The sequence below is a fragment of the Lathyrus oleraceus genome, chromosome 2, assembly GCF_024323335.1.
Source record: "Lathyrus oleraceus cultivar Zhongwan6 chromosome 2, CAAS_Psat_ZW6_1.0, whole genome shotgun sequence".
NCBI classification, from domain to species: Eukaryota; Viridiplantae; Streptophyta; class Magnoliopsida; order Fabales; family Fabaceae; genus Lathyrus; species Lathyrus oleraceus.
Window position 1 is genome coordinate 438,639,581 of NC_066580.1, and position 16,973 is coordinate 438,656,553.

Consider the following 16,973-nt stretch of genomic DNA (forward strand, 5'->3'; position numbering starts at 1 on the left):
TCAAATTTCAAAAATCAATTTGAACCTCCAAAAATCCATTTGAACAAAAATTAACTTGAGCAAAATTGATTTGAACTTTCAGAATTAATTTGAAATCAAAATCAATTTGAAATTAAAAGATTAATGATCTCTAAAGTTAATTTGCTAAAAAATGATGAAATGACTTTTAAAATCAATTTGCTAAAAATGATGAAATGACTTTTAAATTTCAAAGGTCAACTTGAACCTCCAAAAGTTAATTTTGACATAATCAATTTGAACCTCCGGGATTAAATTGAAATTAAAATCAAATTTGAAATTAAAGTTAGTTTGGAAAAAAGATCAAAACATAATGGTGAATGTAATAACAACATGCAACAGACCGATGAATCTAAATGATGACAAGACTTATAAATCAAATTGAACCACAGTTGAAGAAAATTAATGGATGAGTGTGTCAATGAATTATGCACTAGAAACATGTAACCCATTATCAATGGTTGTCTAGAATGAACATACCAATTTAAAATCTCATAATAGTTTTCATAACAAAATTAAAATCACCGACTCATGAGTCTTCTCCAAGTGCTATCACACCTAAACATAAAACAAATACGAGAGCATGCATTGCCTCTAAGAAAATTTCAACACAAAACAAATAATTCACCCCCAGTATTACATATCAGAGCATAACAAAATCTAACACGAATAAACTAAAAGAAATAGCTCTAGGAGCTAACTCCCACTCACATCAGCGTCTATACTCTTAAGTATCTGCATGATGCCCATGTAAATGCAACATTCAAATAGAAGGATGAAAATTCATTTCAATAATAACAACATAGAATATAAAATAGAGTACAACATATACACAATCATGCACAACAACATATCACATTCTCACGCCCAAAGTATCATCAACATCACATATAACAAAACCATCATCACACATAGTCCTATTTCACGTATATATTTTATTCATGTTATATGACTCATGACAATGACAACGACTCACATGCACGTGGTACCAATTCAACATTTGGTTCTTCTTACAAACCTGATTCCCTCTTCGGAATCCTGAACTCCCCCTTCTGAGTTTCGGATAAGTCTTTTGTCCCACTTCGGACCTATGACTTATATCCTTTAACATATCAACAATGAATATATATCATGGCAATAATGAAATTAACACAACAATTATAATAATATATAGTGATCCACAATCGATCACACAATTGCAATCATGCATAACGTAATCCACCATTTTGGACTACCACTAATATATAATAATGCAATTAACATAATAGTTATAATAATATTTAGTGATCTACAATCGACCATACCATGTGTAACATAATCCACCCTTCTAGACTACCACCAATATAATCAAACACATCATCCAAATCATTCACAACACATCAAATAATTTGTCAATACATACCTCGTCCATATTCATCACATCATACACTTCTTTTCCACCTACTACCAACCTCTGATAAAATCGTTAAGAATATTTTATCTCTGAAATATAGTTATACCCATCTATTTCATCTACCCAACACTTTAAACCACATCCCAAAATGACTTACAAGTTGAAATTTATGATCAAAATCATGCACGAATGTGTTACCAAAAAGTTGCTATTTTCTGAAATTTCCAACACGATTTTCATCTTCTCCAACCCCCAAAACGGTCATAGAATCATCACCAATAATATTTTACACCTGAAACAAAGTTATTCCTCTCTATTTTATATATTCAACGTTTCAAACTCCATGCCTAAATGATTTAGGAGTTGAAAATTATGATCAAAATCATGCACAAATGTGTTACTAAAAAGTTGTTGTTTTTCTGAAATTTCTAGCACAATGTTCATCTTCTCCAACCCCAAACACGTCTATAAAATTATCACCAAAAATATTTTACCTTTGAAACAAAGTTACAGTTCTCTGTTTTAGCTACCCAACGCTTCAAATCCCGTCTCAAAATGATTTACGAGTTGAAAATTATGATCAAAATCGTGCACGAAGGCAATACTAAAAAGTTATTGTTTTTCTGAAATTTTGAGCATGATTTTCGTCTTCTCTTACCCAAAAACATTCATGAAATTATCATCACAAATATTTTATGTGTTTAAATTCAGTCATAAGTATACTTATATCAATCACTACTTATATTCATATAATCATATATCTATATACTCTATCAATCCCTAAAAACTCCAAACATTATCAATGGTGAACATACATGAACACTTTAGAACATAAACTTCATTTAACAAATATCAAAATTCATCATCAATCCAAAAATAATTAAATTTTCCTCTACCCTTCCATTCATATCCCTATTATTGAACCAAATTCCCACCCTTACCTTGTAATTCCACAAAATTCAAGTTTTTGGCTATGACTTCTCTTCCCTATAGCTCTTCTTAGGTTTTCCTTTCTTTTCTCTTCTCTTGCCTCTTTTTCTCCAATTCCAAAAGTTTCACCTCACTTCTCTCCTTATAAATAAATAAAATCTAATTTCTATCTTTCTAATATTCAATTAAGGGAAAACTTATTACTAACTTGCATTATTTATTTTAATTCTCCATAATTCACACTTTCCACCCCAAACTCATTATTTCCTTTTATTTTATTATTTCATTTAAATAATAACATAAAAATATTATTTTAATCAATTAAATAATTTTAAATAAATCTACTAACCTCTAATTACTCTCTACCTAAGGGTCACCCATCCTTGTTGCCCTAACACATCTCAATTATCATACAAATGATAATTAGATAGACACAAAAAAAATTACAATTAATTAATATAAATAATTTCTAGAAAAATAGAGTGTGACATATTACATATAACTGCAACAAGATGTCATCACGTTGATCTCAAGTTTGAAGAGGCTTACAAAGGTACTTACCCACTAAAGAGATCCTTATGCCGCTGACATGCCTAAGGGTTTGAAGAGTGTTTGCATATTTACTTATCCACTAAAGAGGTCCTCACGTCGATGGAAAACCTTAGAGTTTGAAGAGTGTTCATAGAAATACTTATCCATCGAAGAAGTCATCACATTAGTGACAACATAATTGAACTCATACCCTTTCAGAATATGAACAAACTCTTTACCCATTAAACCATTTTTATTGGACATTTTAATGCATAATTAAATAATTAAATTTTATTAAATAATATATTACAATTTTCTCTTAATTTACTTTAAAAAAAATAACATAATACAAACCAAGTAACATAAAATATATACTAAAATTTTACAGCTGAGAAGTAACAAAAAATTTAATCAAATATTTTTGTAGTTAATAAAAGTAATTTTAAATGTTAAATTTTTTTTATCAATGTTTTAAATTCATCCGATAATTGATCCGATCAAAACATGTGTCACTTACTATTGGTCAAACTAGAGAGTCATTGATTAGACCGTATTTGGGGTGTTCAAATTTAAATCAATTCAAATAAAAATTGCAAAACGATCCAAAATAATCAAAAATTGCAACAACAAAAAAAAGAAATTGATTCAATGTCATTTTGTGAAAATCGAAAAAGGTATAATATATATATATATATATATATATATATATATATATATATATATATATATATATATATATATATATATATATATATATATATATATATATATATATATATATATATATATATATATATATATATATATATATGTGTGTGTGTGTGTGTGTGTGTGTGTGTGTGTATGTGTATCCTAGAAATTATTTAAATTTATTTTTGATATCAATTTGAAAAAACAAATATTTATATTATATGTTTATCAAGTTATCTATTATTAATATTAAAATTAAATTGGGTATGTTTAGGTGAAATTATTATTATTATTATTATTATTATTATTATAAAATATATTGAGAAAAAACAAATAATTTATTAAAAAAAATAAGAGATGTGATTGATTTCTAAAAAGAAAATCATCATTAATATTTAAAAATTAGATATATTTAGTTAAACATAATTTATAATTATTAATGATTAAGTTGGTAAGTAAAAATTATATAATATATTAAGGCTCTATTTGGTAAGTCACATTTTCGAGCTTGTAGTTTATAGCTTACAAGCTCATATGACAATTTAAACATGTTTGATAACAATCTTTTCATCACGAGTTTATAGTTTATTTTACCATCTTATAGTTTATTTTCCCGACACTAATTTAAATAGCGTTTTAGCTTATAGTTTATAGTTTATTAGGGGTGTACATTGGTCGATTTAGGCTCGGCTTAGCCAAACCCAATACATAACTCATATAAGACACTCTGGTTTGAGTGAGGTAAAATAATCATCTATTACATCAATGATCGATTTGGACAAGTTTTCGGGTTGAGTTGGATTGTGGGTTGCCAAAATAATTGTTTTTGATTTATTAATATTAAACGACTAAATGATAAGTCGTCATATTTTTTTCATAAAAATTATTCAATATTTTTATCAACTTAAAAAATTAGATAACATAATTTTAGTATCTTTTAGCATCTTAAAATAATAAATGATATCACCAACTAATAAAAATAATCATAAAATACTACCAACAAACTTAAGTTGCATGACATGAAATTATATTAATATCAAACTAACTAAAAATGTTACATTTAAAATTAGTTAAAGTCATGGTTCACTAAAATAGTAAATGTTAAGAGATTAAAATTGCAACAATTAAGTTAATATTCATCAAAAACATTAAAAATATAATAATAAATGTTTGCTAGTGGGTTAATAGGTTTTTTGGACTTGAGTCTGGTTTTACCCGAAACTCGATTTTTTAATGGTTTTTTAGTTTTTAAACCAATATCCACCCAATTACCCGACTTAATCCACTTTTTTTGATTTTTTTTGGATGGGTTTGACTGAGTTTTGTGGGTTGATCCAACCAATGCACATCCCTAAAATAAATATGTATTAAATATCTTTTATCTCATTTTACATTTATAAGTTAGTTAAGCGTTAATTTTACTAAACATTTTAATTAACTTATCAACTATGAATCATCAATTATCAGCTATAAGTTATAAACTATCAATCATCAGCCATCAAACATAAGTTATAAGCTAGCTTATCAGTCAACCATTATTTTTACTAATCAGAGTCTAACTCTTCGCTGAGAGTTTGATACCTATATATAAATTATGAGTGATCTTAATTATTGATATGTGACACTTGGTTTTTCTAATACACTTGTTGCGTTCATCATTTTTTTGGATATGGTGCACATATGTAAATGGTGGATGACTCGAATTGTTAACCTCGTGATATTTGTAAGTATTAAAGTTTGATTTAACTTATCCCTACAAAACTGACATGTAAGAAGATGGATTCACTCTCCTTATGAACTACATTTTTAACCTATATGAGACTTAGATTTTTTCAAATAAGACAATGACATTTAAATTTAATTATTTTTAAAATATATATATATTTACTAGCCAATTTCATGAACCAGATCGAATTGGATAACATCAATTTAAACAAATTTGGCAGTTCAACTGAATTTTGACCATATTTTATCGTCTTGAATACAAAAACGGCACAACATACTAACTTGTCATGTCTGAGTTTTAAAACTATGATTTTTAAAATATCAATAAAACTAACTACACTTATTTTAAATTTTATTTGTTTTAAATTTATATTATGTTTATTAAAATAATTGATATTACGGTAGAGAATAAACATTTATAGAAATAATATTTGAAAAATAAAATAAAATGGACCCAATAAAACAAATATCCATTTCAAAGAGTCATTTGGTCTATCATGCACGAGGTTCCTTTTTGCCATCCCATTTTTTACCTGGCATCCCCACAAGGGGGCTGCGATTACGTTCTTGCCCTTATTAAAAAATTCCTATTTTTATGAATAATGAATTTTTTTACGCAAATACCATATTTATTTAGCATTTTTTCGTTTGGATAAGATTTTATGGATTTCTTTCAAGTGTATCGGATATTTAGCAAAATTATGCAAAAATACCCAATATTTTGTAAATTACCGGTAAAAGTTCAAGGATTTATGAAAAATGGTGAAGAAATATCAAAAATTTAAAATATCCGGGACAAAATTACTGGATATTTGGAAAGAACAAGTAACATATAAAATCTACTGGATTTTTTGAAATATCTGGTACACAACAAAATTTTCAAAAAAAATCAAAAATTTGGTAGATAGTAAAGAAATAATGGAAAATCTTTTTTTTTTTACATTTTTAAAAAACTATATCAGATAAAACACATACATATAATGCAAAAGTGATATAATATCGTTACAAAATAAATTATGTAGACTTCCTAACTTCTTCTTCCCAATGCATAATATGTCTCGCATATGATTCACATGCTCTTGCAACTTTACTGCAGTTTGTCTCCATGGGTTTGTGACGGGAGGTAAAGGACAATTGTATTTCAACTTCACATGAATCCAATGATTGTTGTTAACAAAACCAATTGCAATCATTTTGTGTCTACTTAAAGCTATGCATGAAGCTATCATTGATGGGAATAATGTAATGTTAAGGTTCCTGGACAACAAGACCAATATAACATTATATCTAGAAGCAATAAGATAACCCAGATCAGAAATCATCATCCACTTCTCACGACCCTGCACACCCAAGCTAGCTACCCACAACACACTCCTAACTTCCAGTGTCGTGTCATAGAACAAATTAGAATACAATTGATGGTGTTAATAAAATTCAGTATCTAACTGCGTTTGAGCTAAATGCCAAGACTCTTCTCACCATCCAAGTAAAACTGCAATAGCCAAAAAATCACAATTCCCATCGTCTTCCACATCAGCAATGTAATCAATGCACTAATGTAAGAAGGTAGGAATGTGAGACAAATATTTTAGTTTTGAAGACGCGTTACACGGTTGATTTTCAGTTGGTTTTGTACATGATCTCTTCGTACTCTGACTTAGAGGATGTTACATTTCAGTCAACGAACCTCTCTTGCTCGTCCTGTATGTAGATCTCGTCTTGTAGACTTGGGTAACACTCATTAGATTTTTTCGATCTCTATCTTTCAAAGCAGCAACTATGTATCTGGGAGCCATATTGTATTTGATCATGTCAATCACAAAAATTCTTTCATGATCTTCTAAACGACCTAATATGTCATTCCCATCTAAGTCCTTAGAAAGTGTATGATTGTGAAACTCACACCTAACTGTAACCTTCCAATTGACATAAATTGCAACATAAATGGACATTTCACTTTCAAAGTATAACTTCCTGAAATCGCATCCTTCTTCTGGTAATTTCCTCCTCTCTCACAACCCATAATCAATTTTTCTTGTATATCTCTTGTCCCATTTGTGGTATCATAACGAATAGTAACATCAATAATACCATGTTGTTTACCAACAGACTGAGCCCATGCCAAAACGTCAGGTAAAAAGGGAAATATCTGACATTTATAATATATACAAAATAAATTATCAATGTCAGAGATATCATCAATATAAAGGAACCATTTATGTAAAACACACAACATCGATGGTGAAAACTGAGTAAAATTCACATGGGAACCATCGGGATCCGGACCGCACAATTGAAGCATACTTAACTATCAGATTTTTGATTTTATGCAAAAAAAAATCGGTATACAACAAAATTTATCTTATTTGTGGAAAGCTTTGGTAATAATGACGGTAGAATCTTGCAAATTCCGAATTTTTCCTAGAAAAGGGTAAAACTTCAAAACGTATTCAAAGTTTTACTAAAAATCTAGAAATAATTAAAAAAATCGGTAAAACTTCAATAGGTTCTGAATCTTTGCAAAAAATTCAAGAGATTTCTGGATTTTTGCCAAAAATTTGGTTAAACCTTATATCAGATTTTTAAATGTCCGGTAAAAAAAGCATAAAAACACTGTCTCGCAAAAAATTTCATACCAGATTTTTAGTCTCTTTTGATTTTTATAGAAAGAATATTTTTAGGGAATGTAAAAATTTGGAAGGTAAATAATGTGAAGGATAAAATTGTCATTATTACAAAATATGGGGGTGCTAAGTCAAAAATGGGGATAGCAAGAAGAAACCTCATCATGCATTTCATATTTCAAAACCTAATTCTCTGTTTTGTTGTGGCTTTGTGCTTCCAAGTTCCACCGTCTTTGTCACAATGGGTACTTTATCGTTATACTACCTTTGCCCTATTCATAATAGACAACTTACTTTTTAAATACATTAAATAACCAATAAATGGACAATATATGAACCAAACACGTTAATTATTTAACGTATCTAAAAAGTAGTGTGTCTTTTATAAATTGGACCAAAGATAGTATTATTTTTTTCCACAAAGTTTGATTTTATCATGAATGTCACTGTTTCGAGCATTTAACATGTCATCCCCAATTGTACCTAGCACCCTCACATTTAGAGCAGTTTTACTGTTATACCTTTCATTAAATACCGAAATTTACAAAACATGCCAGGGCGTACCAGATATTTTGAGTATTTACCGGAAATTTTTGAAAATTACATTTTTTTACCGTTACAAAGGTAAATGTAATGATAATTTAGAAAACTCAGTATATACATACTAGAACTTCTGAAATTTTCGGTGAAGACATGTGCTCTGTTACCGGAAATTGTAAAATTTTCGGTAATTATCATAAAATTATGGAAATTGTAAAATTTCTGATATTTAATAGAAAATTTTGAAAATTATGACATTTCTGGTATACATTTAGTAAAAATTGTTCATTTTTCCCTTCATTAATTTTTCTAGAATAATTGATTCGATAAAAAAAAACCGATAAAATATATGCATATATTAAAAACACTGCTACATACAAGAATACAAAACAAATTAGGATAACCTCATAACTTTATCTTTCTAGTGCCTAATGCGTCTCACATGTGCTGATTCTCATGCTTTTGCATCTTTAATACAATTTTGTCTCCAACGCTCAATGACGAGAGACAAAGGACAATAAGGTTTCAACTTTATACGAACCCAATTATTGTTGTTGACAAAACCAACAACAATGATTTTATGACTGCTCGTATACATAGGTGGAGCTAAGGCAAGAGGGAAAAATGTGATGTTAAGTCTCTTCGACAGAGAGACAAATACGACATTGTATCTACAAGTAATAGGGTAACCCATTATCAATATCCTGCACACCCAAGTGTTCTACTCGTAACACACTCCTAAATGTAAAGACCGTGTCATAGAACAAATTGGAAAACAATTGAGGTTGTTGATGAACTTTAGTATCTAATTGTGTTCGAATCAAAGGCCACGACTCTTCATCCCATCCAATAAAAGCTACAATAGTATGAAAACCAAAATTTCCATCATCACTCACACCAACAATGTAATCAATGTGTGGAATCATGGATGTAATAAATCAGGAAACTTGGACAAGTAAACATCTCTCGAAGAAGCAGTTGACGATTGACTTCTAGCTGGCATACTTGACGGTTGACTTTCAGTTGGTTTTATGCATGATCTCTTTATAGTCTGAATCCCCTATAAGCTCTCACCATACTCCTATTGTGAAGGATCATGATGCACATCACTTTCTTGACCTTTTTTGCTCTTCTTGACTCCCATCTTTGGCTTGTACTTCATCGAATGTGGAAACATAGAAGTTATGGATGGATGTGTTAGTTCCCGAACCTTTTTTTTCAACACTTTATGGCCTATGATATCCAAATTACAGAAATATTTCTTCAACTCTTCACACTCTATTTCTAAATCCAATTGTGTACGACTTTCTTCATGATTGACATCATGCTCTTCAATGTGTAATTTCTTCGAAAAACTATGAATCAGTTCTAAAGGAACAAGATTGCCTTGTATTTGGAAACCGACAAGTTGACACACACACAATAACACATGTGTTGTTCTAATGAAACAACCACATGCATCTTGGTTTGCACCAACCAGTTTTACCCTTTTTAGTTCTTTTTCAATGTGTTGTATACACTGTCTCGAAACAAAACTGTGCAAGTTGGCATAAAATGGAGTGTTATACCGATACTTAATATTGATAATACTTTTTTGAAACCAGGCTCTGATTAAACTTAGCTGCAACTTCAACATGGTGATTACAACATCTCAACTTCGACATAAATCTCCCTGACTTGTAGTCAACATGTTTTGAAGAAATGTTAATTTTAATTGGTAAATAATAGCAGAGAAAGTTTCGTCAATATGAAAAGATGGGGGTACCAGGTATAAAAGAGGGGGTGGTAGGTTAAATGCTCCATTGTTTCAATACACTGATTCTACGCGAACCTTACATCATAATTTTCAGTGTCTTGTATGTTGAAGTGGGCCTTATTTTGCGCCAATTTCTAACATTGTCAAATTTCATACTAGCATTTATGTTTTGTAACGAGATTTGTCATGAGTTACATAATGTTACTATTTCATATTTGATTTTGATTTTACTATGATTTGATCTTAGTGTTTTTTTATGGGAAGATACTGGTTTCCAAAGGTATTGTTTATGGGAAGCAAACAAATCAAAGAGTTACTCACGTAAAATTTCAACGAAGCAAAAGGTCATTTGCTGAGGAACACGCTGGATGGAAGTTGGATGGTCTCATAGTTCTCAATTCATATTGGAGGAATGAGGTCTGATACCATGTCTATGTTTAAAGTAAAACTTAGTCATGGATCTAGGTTGTCTATCTAATGCCATTTTTATGCATTACAGGATTCAAATACAAGTATTAAGAGGTAATTTTTGTGGATATTATGCACGCTCCTATAAAAAATGATCCAAGGATCAATTTTGTCAATAATATTATCCATAAACACACGGAGTTTCGCGGCCTCACATATGCTGGAAAAAGAACGGGGTTTCGCAGGGCAAAAAGGACACCAATTCCAAAAGCATGCACCTCATGTAGGACAACACTCTTTCACTTCGTCGTTATCATTGATTTTGTTGCCATTACTCTTTTTAAGTCATTTTACTTGATTTTTGGAGTGCATTTATGAATTTTTTAGGCTTTAATCGTTTTTCGGGGATTCTATTTCAGAAGTGAAACTAGAGGTTATTGATAAAAGTAAGTGTTTTTCACTAGCAGAATTGTTTTTCCTCGAAACAAATTATAGTCATCCTTGTATTCTTTTAGCACATCAACAACAACAAAATAACGAAAAGTTAAATTTTGTTTAGAATGTATATCTAATTTTGCTCATGGCATTGTTGTGAACTTTCAAACAAACATGTAATGTGAAGTTAGGAATTCTATACAAGCAGAAAAATAAAGGAACAATAATCACCAAATATTGAGAACATTTCGGGCATGTACGTTGGACTCCATAAAAATATTCTTGAGGTTGCTAAGTGGGGTTTTGATACAAGGTCTCAAATTGAATTTAGCATGTGTCTACTTACAATGGCGAGGTTGTATGCCAACGTTTCATCGACCATCAAAATCCTTTTCAGAAATGAAATTTTTCACACATCGACCATGAAAGTCACAATTCAAGGAATCTCGTGCCTTCTGCATTGTCTCCTGAGAACTCCATCAAGGTACCACTATAAGGCTTGATGTTTGATTTAAGTATGTCTAGTTGCTTGTAAGTGACACACCAGAAGGCCTAAAATCTATTAAGAATGGCTTAAAATTAGTGTTTGATGCAGAAATAAAACAGCTTAAGCAGTCCGAACCCTGTTGTGAAAATGGAATATGAGACAGCTTCTGGTGTGCTACGGGACGTAACGCTGGCTACGGGCAGACCGTAGCTTAGCTCTGATTCGTCATGTTTTGTTCTTTTCACCTGAAACAAAGAGAAACCAAAAATACCTCACAATTTTCATGATCAAAATCTACCACCATGGCTATAGCATACAAAACAATCTTGTACCTTAGTGTTAGACTTAACATATTTCATTCAAAAACACCAATGAAAGAAGATACACAAGTGTTCCTGCCAAACATCAGATTTCACTGAGGGAAGAAGACAACTCCATATCTTCCTCTGAAATCTTCTCATCCACAAGTGTTCCTGAAGAACTCCATTAATTGGTTTTTAAAAGGTTCTCTAAAACTCACTCCGCTAGAATATGACACAATAACCAAACCCTCATTTGCCCCATCCAAAAGAAGAATTCTTCTGATGTGAAAAAAGTTCTTTGTAAAAACCATGCAATTTTTAATGAAAATCTCCATATGATTAACTTAAAATTGATCAAGGAAATGAACTAATGCTAAATAAGAAAAGCACTTTAGAAACATATTAACAATGTGGCCCAAGATTGTTGAAATCTGAGCATGAATAAGCAAGGCCTGACTTGAACAGGATCTATGCTATAGTTCTAAGGAGACCAGTACATAAGATCACTTTTTACCTTTTCGTGTACAATTTTTTTGTGATAACAGACCCACAGATTATCATTGTATGTCCTTTTAAGGTCCCTTTCCATTTTTAAGGCTTAACATAACAACTAAAAAAGTGATTTTTCTTTCTTAACTTTGAGGCAAGTGACCCTCTACAAATTAATGGACATATACACACTCTACTTTTTCACTAAACCACCAAATATAGGATCCAAAATCCCTAAAACTATTGAACTTATTTTGGAAGGGGGCCGCGCGAACGCAGGCCCCCACAGCAACAAATTATGATGTAGGCTCCACCACTTGGGTAGACCTTAGGCTAGCACCCCTCCTAAGTGCAATGGAGGTCACTTGCCTAGGCCATGGACCTTGATGATCATCCATTGACCCCATCCAGGTAAGTATGTTGCAATGAATCACACGCTTGTTCTTTATACCTCATGTTCCGTACTATTCACTCTAACAATTCCGATGTGGGACTAGTGTTAACATGATATTTTTGTGTGAAAGATAATCATCATTTAAATCTAAACTACTAAGACGTATTTGTTCCCAAGATTTAGTGTTGAAGTTGTATGTACACCGTTTATATCAACTTAGCATATCAACAATTCATACACCAACTTGACCCCTACTTACAACTTAGCAGATCAACAATTCATACAACAACTCACATTTGCAACCTCCATTAGGATTTATATGCATAACTTTGCTCTTGTTATGAAATCAACTCAGGTCAAATCTTACAATTTATATCAGTTTTTATTTAGTTTCAAGTTAACGTTTTTAATCTTGAAAACATAGATCAATGTTAATTTTGCTACTATAATGTTAGTTGCAATATTATATTTTATGCTAAAATAAAAAATAAAGTTTGAATAAATTGAAAAAAATAGAGTATCAATAATACAGACTTAAAAAGTATATCACAAAAAAAATACAAATATATTTAACTAATGTTGTAGGACTTTACCCCTAAGGGAGCCCTTCCAGAAATTCTCAAAGGCTTGAGTTACCTCAAGCCTAAGAGGGGGTTTGGAAATAGTTTTCAACCAGCAATAGACGCGCCTCGGTTAGAACCTCACTAGCTGCGTCATTGCCCCAAGCGCAAAGATAGAATTGAATGAAGAATAAGCTTCCTTTTTATATAACTTCAAGCTTATCTAATTCCTCTCATTAGCAATATGGGACTTAGAAGTTTTGGCAACAACTAAGACAAACAAATAGTAGAAAAATAACCCCGTCATCAAACAAGTACCAAAGTTATTGAATTTTACTTACTTATAATCCAGCCACAAAATGACAATCTTCAACTCCCAGCTTTGACCCCTACTTTTTCTACATCCGAAGGCTTTCGGTGGAAAAATCTTTAGGAGACAAAGATGTGTTGATGGAATCATGAAGCACGCTGACCGAAGCTTAATCTAACATTTGTACAAACATTGACATGAAAATAACATAATCGAAGTAATTTAACGCAAACATAGCGCATGAATAAGAACTCACCTTGCAACAGGGGAGCTGTATTGAGCTAAACGATTTATTCCATCTTTTATTTAAGTAAGTCTTTAGCGACCTCACCATTTTCTTGATCAAAATCTACCATGGCTATAGCTCACAAAAGAATCATGTCGAAGACAAAGAGGCTTTTTACCTAAGTGTACAGATGCAGGCCAGCAGAACATTCATGCACTAAAAATAAATTACAATGAAAGATGAAAGAAACAGTACTCTTTATTGCACAACAAGGTGATCGTTTTAACTTTTTCAAACAGAATGATTAAGCATATGGATTATACAAACTGAACCACTTCCGATTATGTCAAGATTTCGCATATAGATTATACAAACTGAACCACTTCCGAATATGTCAAGATTTCGCATATAGATTATACAAACTGAACCACTTCCGAATATGTCAAGATTTCAAAAGTTTTATCCAATCACTGGATTTCACTTAAGAGTATAAAAAGTAACAACTTCAGTGGGAAGGAGACAACTGATAATGTTTAAAAACTAGTCAATCATCAATATCAAGTGGGTCTAAGAGTCTCTTCTCTTGTATTATTCCATTTGTCTAAAGTTGAAGCATATGGTAAGTGATCTGATTATGATTTTCAAAGGCCAGCATAACAAATTCTTAATCTTGTTTTCTCACTTCTAAAGTGTAAAATACTGAAAGATTATCACATTTCTCACTTCTTAATCTTGTTTTCTCACTTCTAAAGATTTCTCACTTCAAAGAGCATAACAGAAAGATTATCATTCAGCTGTAAAATACTGACATCTAGTTTCCCGGAAGACCTTGTAGTAATACACATTTCCTATTAAATTTAAAAATTACTAATGAATAATAATGTGGTTTGTGAAATATTCAAATAAGTTACTAGAAAACCATGGACAGAAATCAAGCTTAAGAATCTTCAATGAACATTGAGAAAGTTGAACTAAATTGCAGAGCCCTCAAAATTGAGAACTCTTCCAAAAACTAGCGTATGCCGCTAATTGTGACGCTGACACGGTATTCTTTAGTAAAAGGCGAAAGAATAGTTCGCTATGTCATCATCACACGGCTCCGTAAATGATAGCAATGAGAGGTGCTTTCATTTTATATGTAAGCACTATAGTTTCTTTTATGCAGTAGAAGATGTGGGACTTGAGTATGATACCCACTCACTTGACCCCTACTTTTAATTACTAAAGTATCCCAATCTATAGCAACAAATGAACTTCAATGCAAATACAGCACATGAATAAAAACTCAACTTGCATCGTAACAATCTTTAAAACCCTCACCATTTTCATGATCAAAAGAATCCTGTAGCATACAAAAGAATCCTGTAGAAGATAAAGAGGATTTACCTTAGTTAGGCTTAACATATTTCATTCAAGAAGATAGTACTCTTCATTGCAAAACAAGGTGATAGCTATGGAGTATACAAACTGAGCACTGCCAAACAACATATTTCTTTTAGACTAAACTACACCGGCGACACCGATAATAATTTAAAAAATGAATAAATTAAATATAATCACAAATGTCGGTATATGTGTCCGACACACACATTTTTTCAGAGGTGTCGGTGTTGCATAGAACTATAGGATCTTTCTTTCGAAACCTCAATTCTAGCCTGGTGGTGTTTATCCCTAAATTAACATGGATGGATGATGAGATTTGAGAAGCAATTTTACATGGCAAGTTAATACAGACTCAAAACCCTTTTTTCACCCGACCCAAAACATCATTTGCAAATATTTATGAATATAAGGTGATTTTTTGAGAATGGAATTGTATTGTTTACCTTGCTTGCTTCAAAGAGAGAACATGCATGGAAGCTTCCCTTTCCCAAATAGAAATGGAAACAGTAAAAACGAGAAGCTGGAAACAGTAAAAACGAGAGACCTAGAATCCTTTCCCTTTCCCAAAGACAACTTGCTCGGTTTCCTTCTTCAAAGCATAAGAGTAACATTGAGATTCATGCTCCATTTATCAAAATCATCATGAACTACAGAGGAAGACAAAACGTTTATGACAAAATGCTTTTCCTTTCCTGTTGGTTTGGTAAAGTGTTTTATTTTAGTTCATTGTATTGTTGCCACTTAACCAAAAATGTTCAAGGCAATGCACTCTAATAATGTTTTAATAATGTGAATTGTGACCCGTTTTGCCTATTATATTTTGAAACTAGTTTTTGAGAAAAACTTCATAATGTATTTATTGAGAAAACTAATTAATTGTAATTTTAAAAAAATTCATTTCAGGTTTCTTTTATTTATATATTATATTTTATTAAATTTTCAGTTTTTTAATTATATTTTTTATGAATTTCATGGAGAAATGAAATGGATAAAGTATAGGATGGTTGGTTGACTTTTTCAAATTAGGATTTTCTTTGTGTAATTTATTTTGTAGTTTGGATATTTTGAATCTCTTGATCTCTTGAATGAAGCGTTATGCCACCAATCTAAGCCCAAGATAATCACTAAGTAACTTGAATACCCAATGCCATGATGTAACAACATAACCACAATCATATGTCAAAGATTAGATTTCCACAAATTTGATTCCCAAGAAATGAACTAACCATTATTGTCGTGCCAACTTCACTTCAGTGTCATACTTAATAACCCTTGAATCAATGATGTTTGTTATTACTATGCAATTGTGAATGAATGCAGATGGTATGTAGATGAGTCGCAAACCAATAGTCAGATGAAAATGAAAATGGGAGGGCAAATTTTAGGGTATGACAATACCGTTTAACAAGAAGCCCCATTTCCTCATCATTTAACTTCTCATTATCACTAGATCCACTTTCATCATGCTCTTTTATTGAGGACTTGGAACTAGAAGCCACAAGAGCAATAAACTTCTTTTCCACCTCTTTTTCTTTGTTCTTTTCTTTCTTAACTTTCTTCTCATGCTTCTCTAAGCTAATGAGCTCTTGATCATGTTCTTCAAAACAAAATTGTAGTGTATGAAGTCAATAGGTTGTTAGCTTCCTTGATGGCAGTGACAGTCCCTATTAAGATATCTCAAAATTTTGTTAGTAACAATATCAGTGGAAACTACCTTGCCAAGTGCATTCAAACGGTTTATAAGATGATTGAATCTCTTTTGATCAGCAATG

At 31.2% G+C, this 16,973-nt stretch overlaps 1 protein-coding gene and 3 non-coding genes across 10 annotated transcripts; all 4 read right to left on the reverse strand.

Annotated features, from left to right (window-relative positions):
• Positions 1–11,149: 11,149 nt before the first annotated feature.
• Positions 11,150–15,950, reverse strand: LOC127120111 (uncharacterized). Of its 7 annotated transcripts, none has more exons than XR_007803092.1 (6): positions 15,645–15,950; positions 15,139–15,180; positions 13,849–13,996; positions 13,624–13,766; positions 11,870–12,118; positions 11,150–11,782 (listed from the first exon to the last, which is right to left on the reverse strand). XR_007803092.1 is itself a non-coding variant. In XM_051050499.1 (3 exons), exons 1-3 carry the CDS (start codon positions 15,810–15,812, stop codon positions 11,630–11,632), a joined length of 363 nt encoding a protein of 120 aa, XP_050906456.1. In that variant the 5' UTR covers positions 15,813–15,950; the 3' UTR covers positions 11,150–11,629. The 7 variants fall into 7 exon arrangements, 2 of the variants coding, with proteins under 2 accessions (XP_050906456.1, XP_050906457.1); XR_007803090.1 differs by having other exon boundaries at positions 11,870–12,010; positions 15,645–15,949; XR_007803091.1 differs by lacking the exon at positions 11,870–12,118 and having other exon boundaries at positions 15,645–15,948.
• On the reverse strand, positions 12,587–12,747 carry LOC127123996 (U1 spliceosomal RNA). The gene has a single exon (XR_007803641.1). It is a non-coding gene; the product is annotated as a U1 spliceosomal RNA (small nuclear RNA).
• Positions 13,308–13,457, reverse strand: LOC127124416 (U4 spliceosomal RNA). The gene has a single exon (XR_007803910.1). It is a non-coding gene; the product is annotated as a U4 spliceosomal RNA (small nuclear RNA).
• LOC127124639 (U5 spliceosomal RNA) lies at positions 14,801–14,917 on the reverse strand. The gene has a single exon (XR_007804108.1). It is a non-coding gene; the product is annotated as a U5 spliceosomal RNA (small nuclear RNA).
• Positions 15,951–16,973: the final 1,023 nt, after the last annotated feature.

What these genes read in the sequence shown, in the direction of transcription:
- LOC127120111 (XM_051050499.1), bottom strand. Translation starts at nt 15,812, where the DNA reads ATGTTACTCTTATGCTTTGAAGAAGGAAACCGAGCAAGTTGTCTTTGG. An exon ending in CTCTCTTTGAAGCAAGCAAG is followed by an intron (nt 15,181 to 15,644) that starts GTAAACAATACA and finishes TATCTTCTACAG; the next exon opens with GATTCTTTTGTATGCTACAG. An exon ending in TTCTTTTGATCATGAAAATG is followed by an intron (nt 11,783 to 15,138) that starts GTGAGGGTTTTA and finishes TCTTTGTTTCAG; the next exon opens with GTGAAAAGAACAAAACATGA.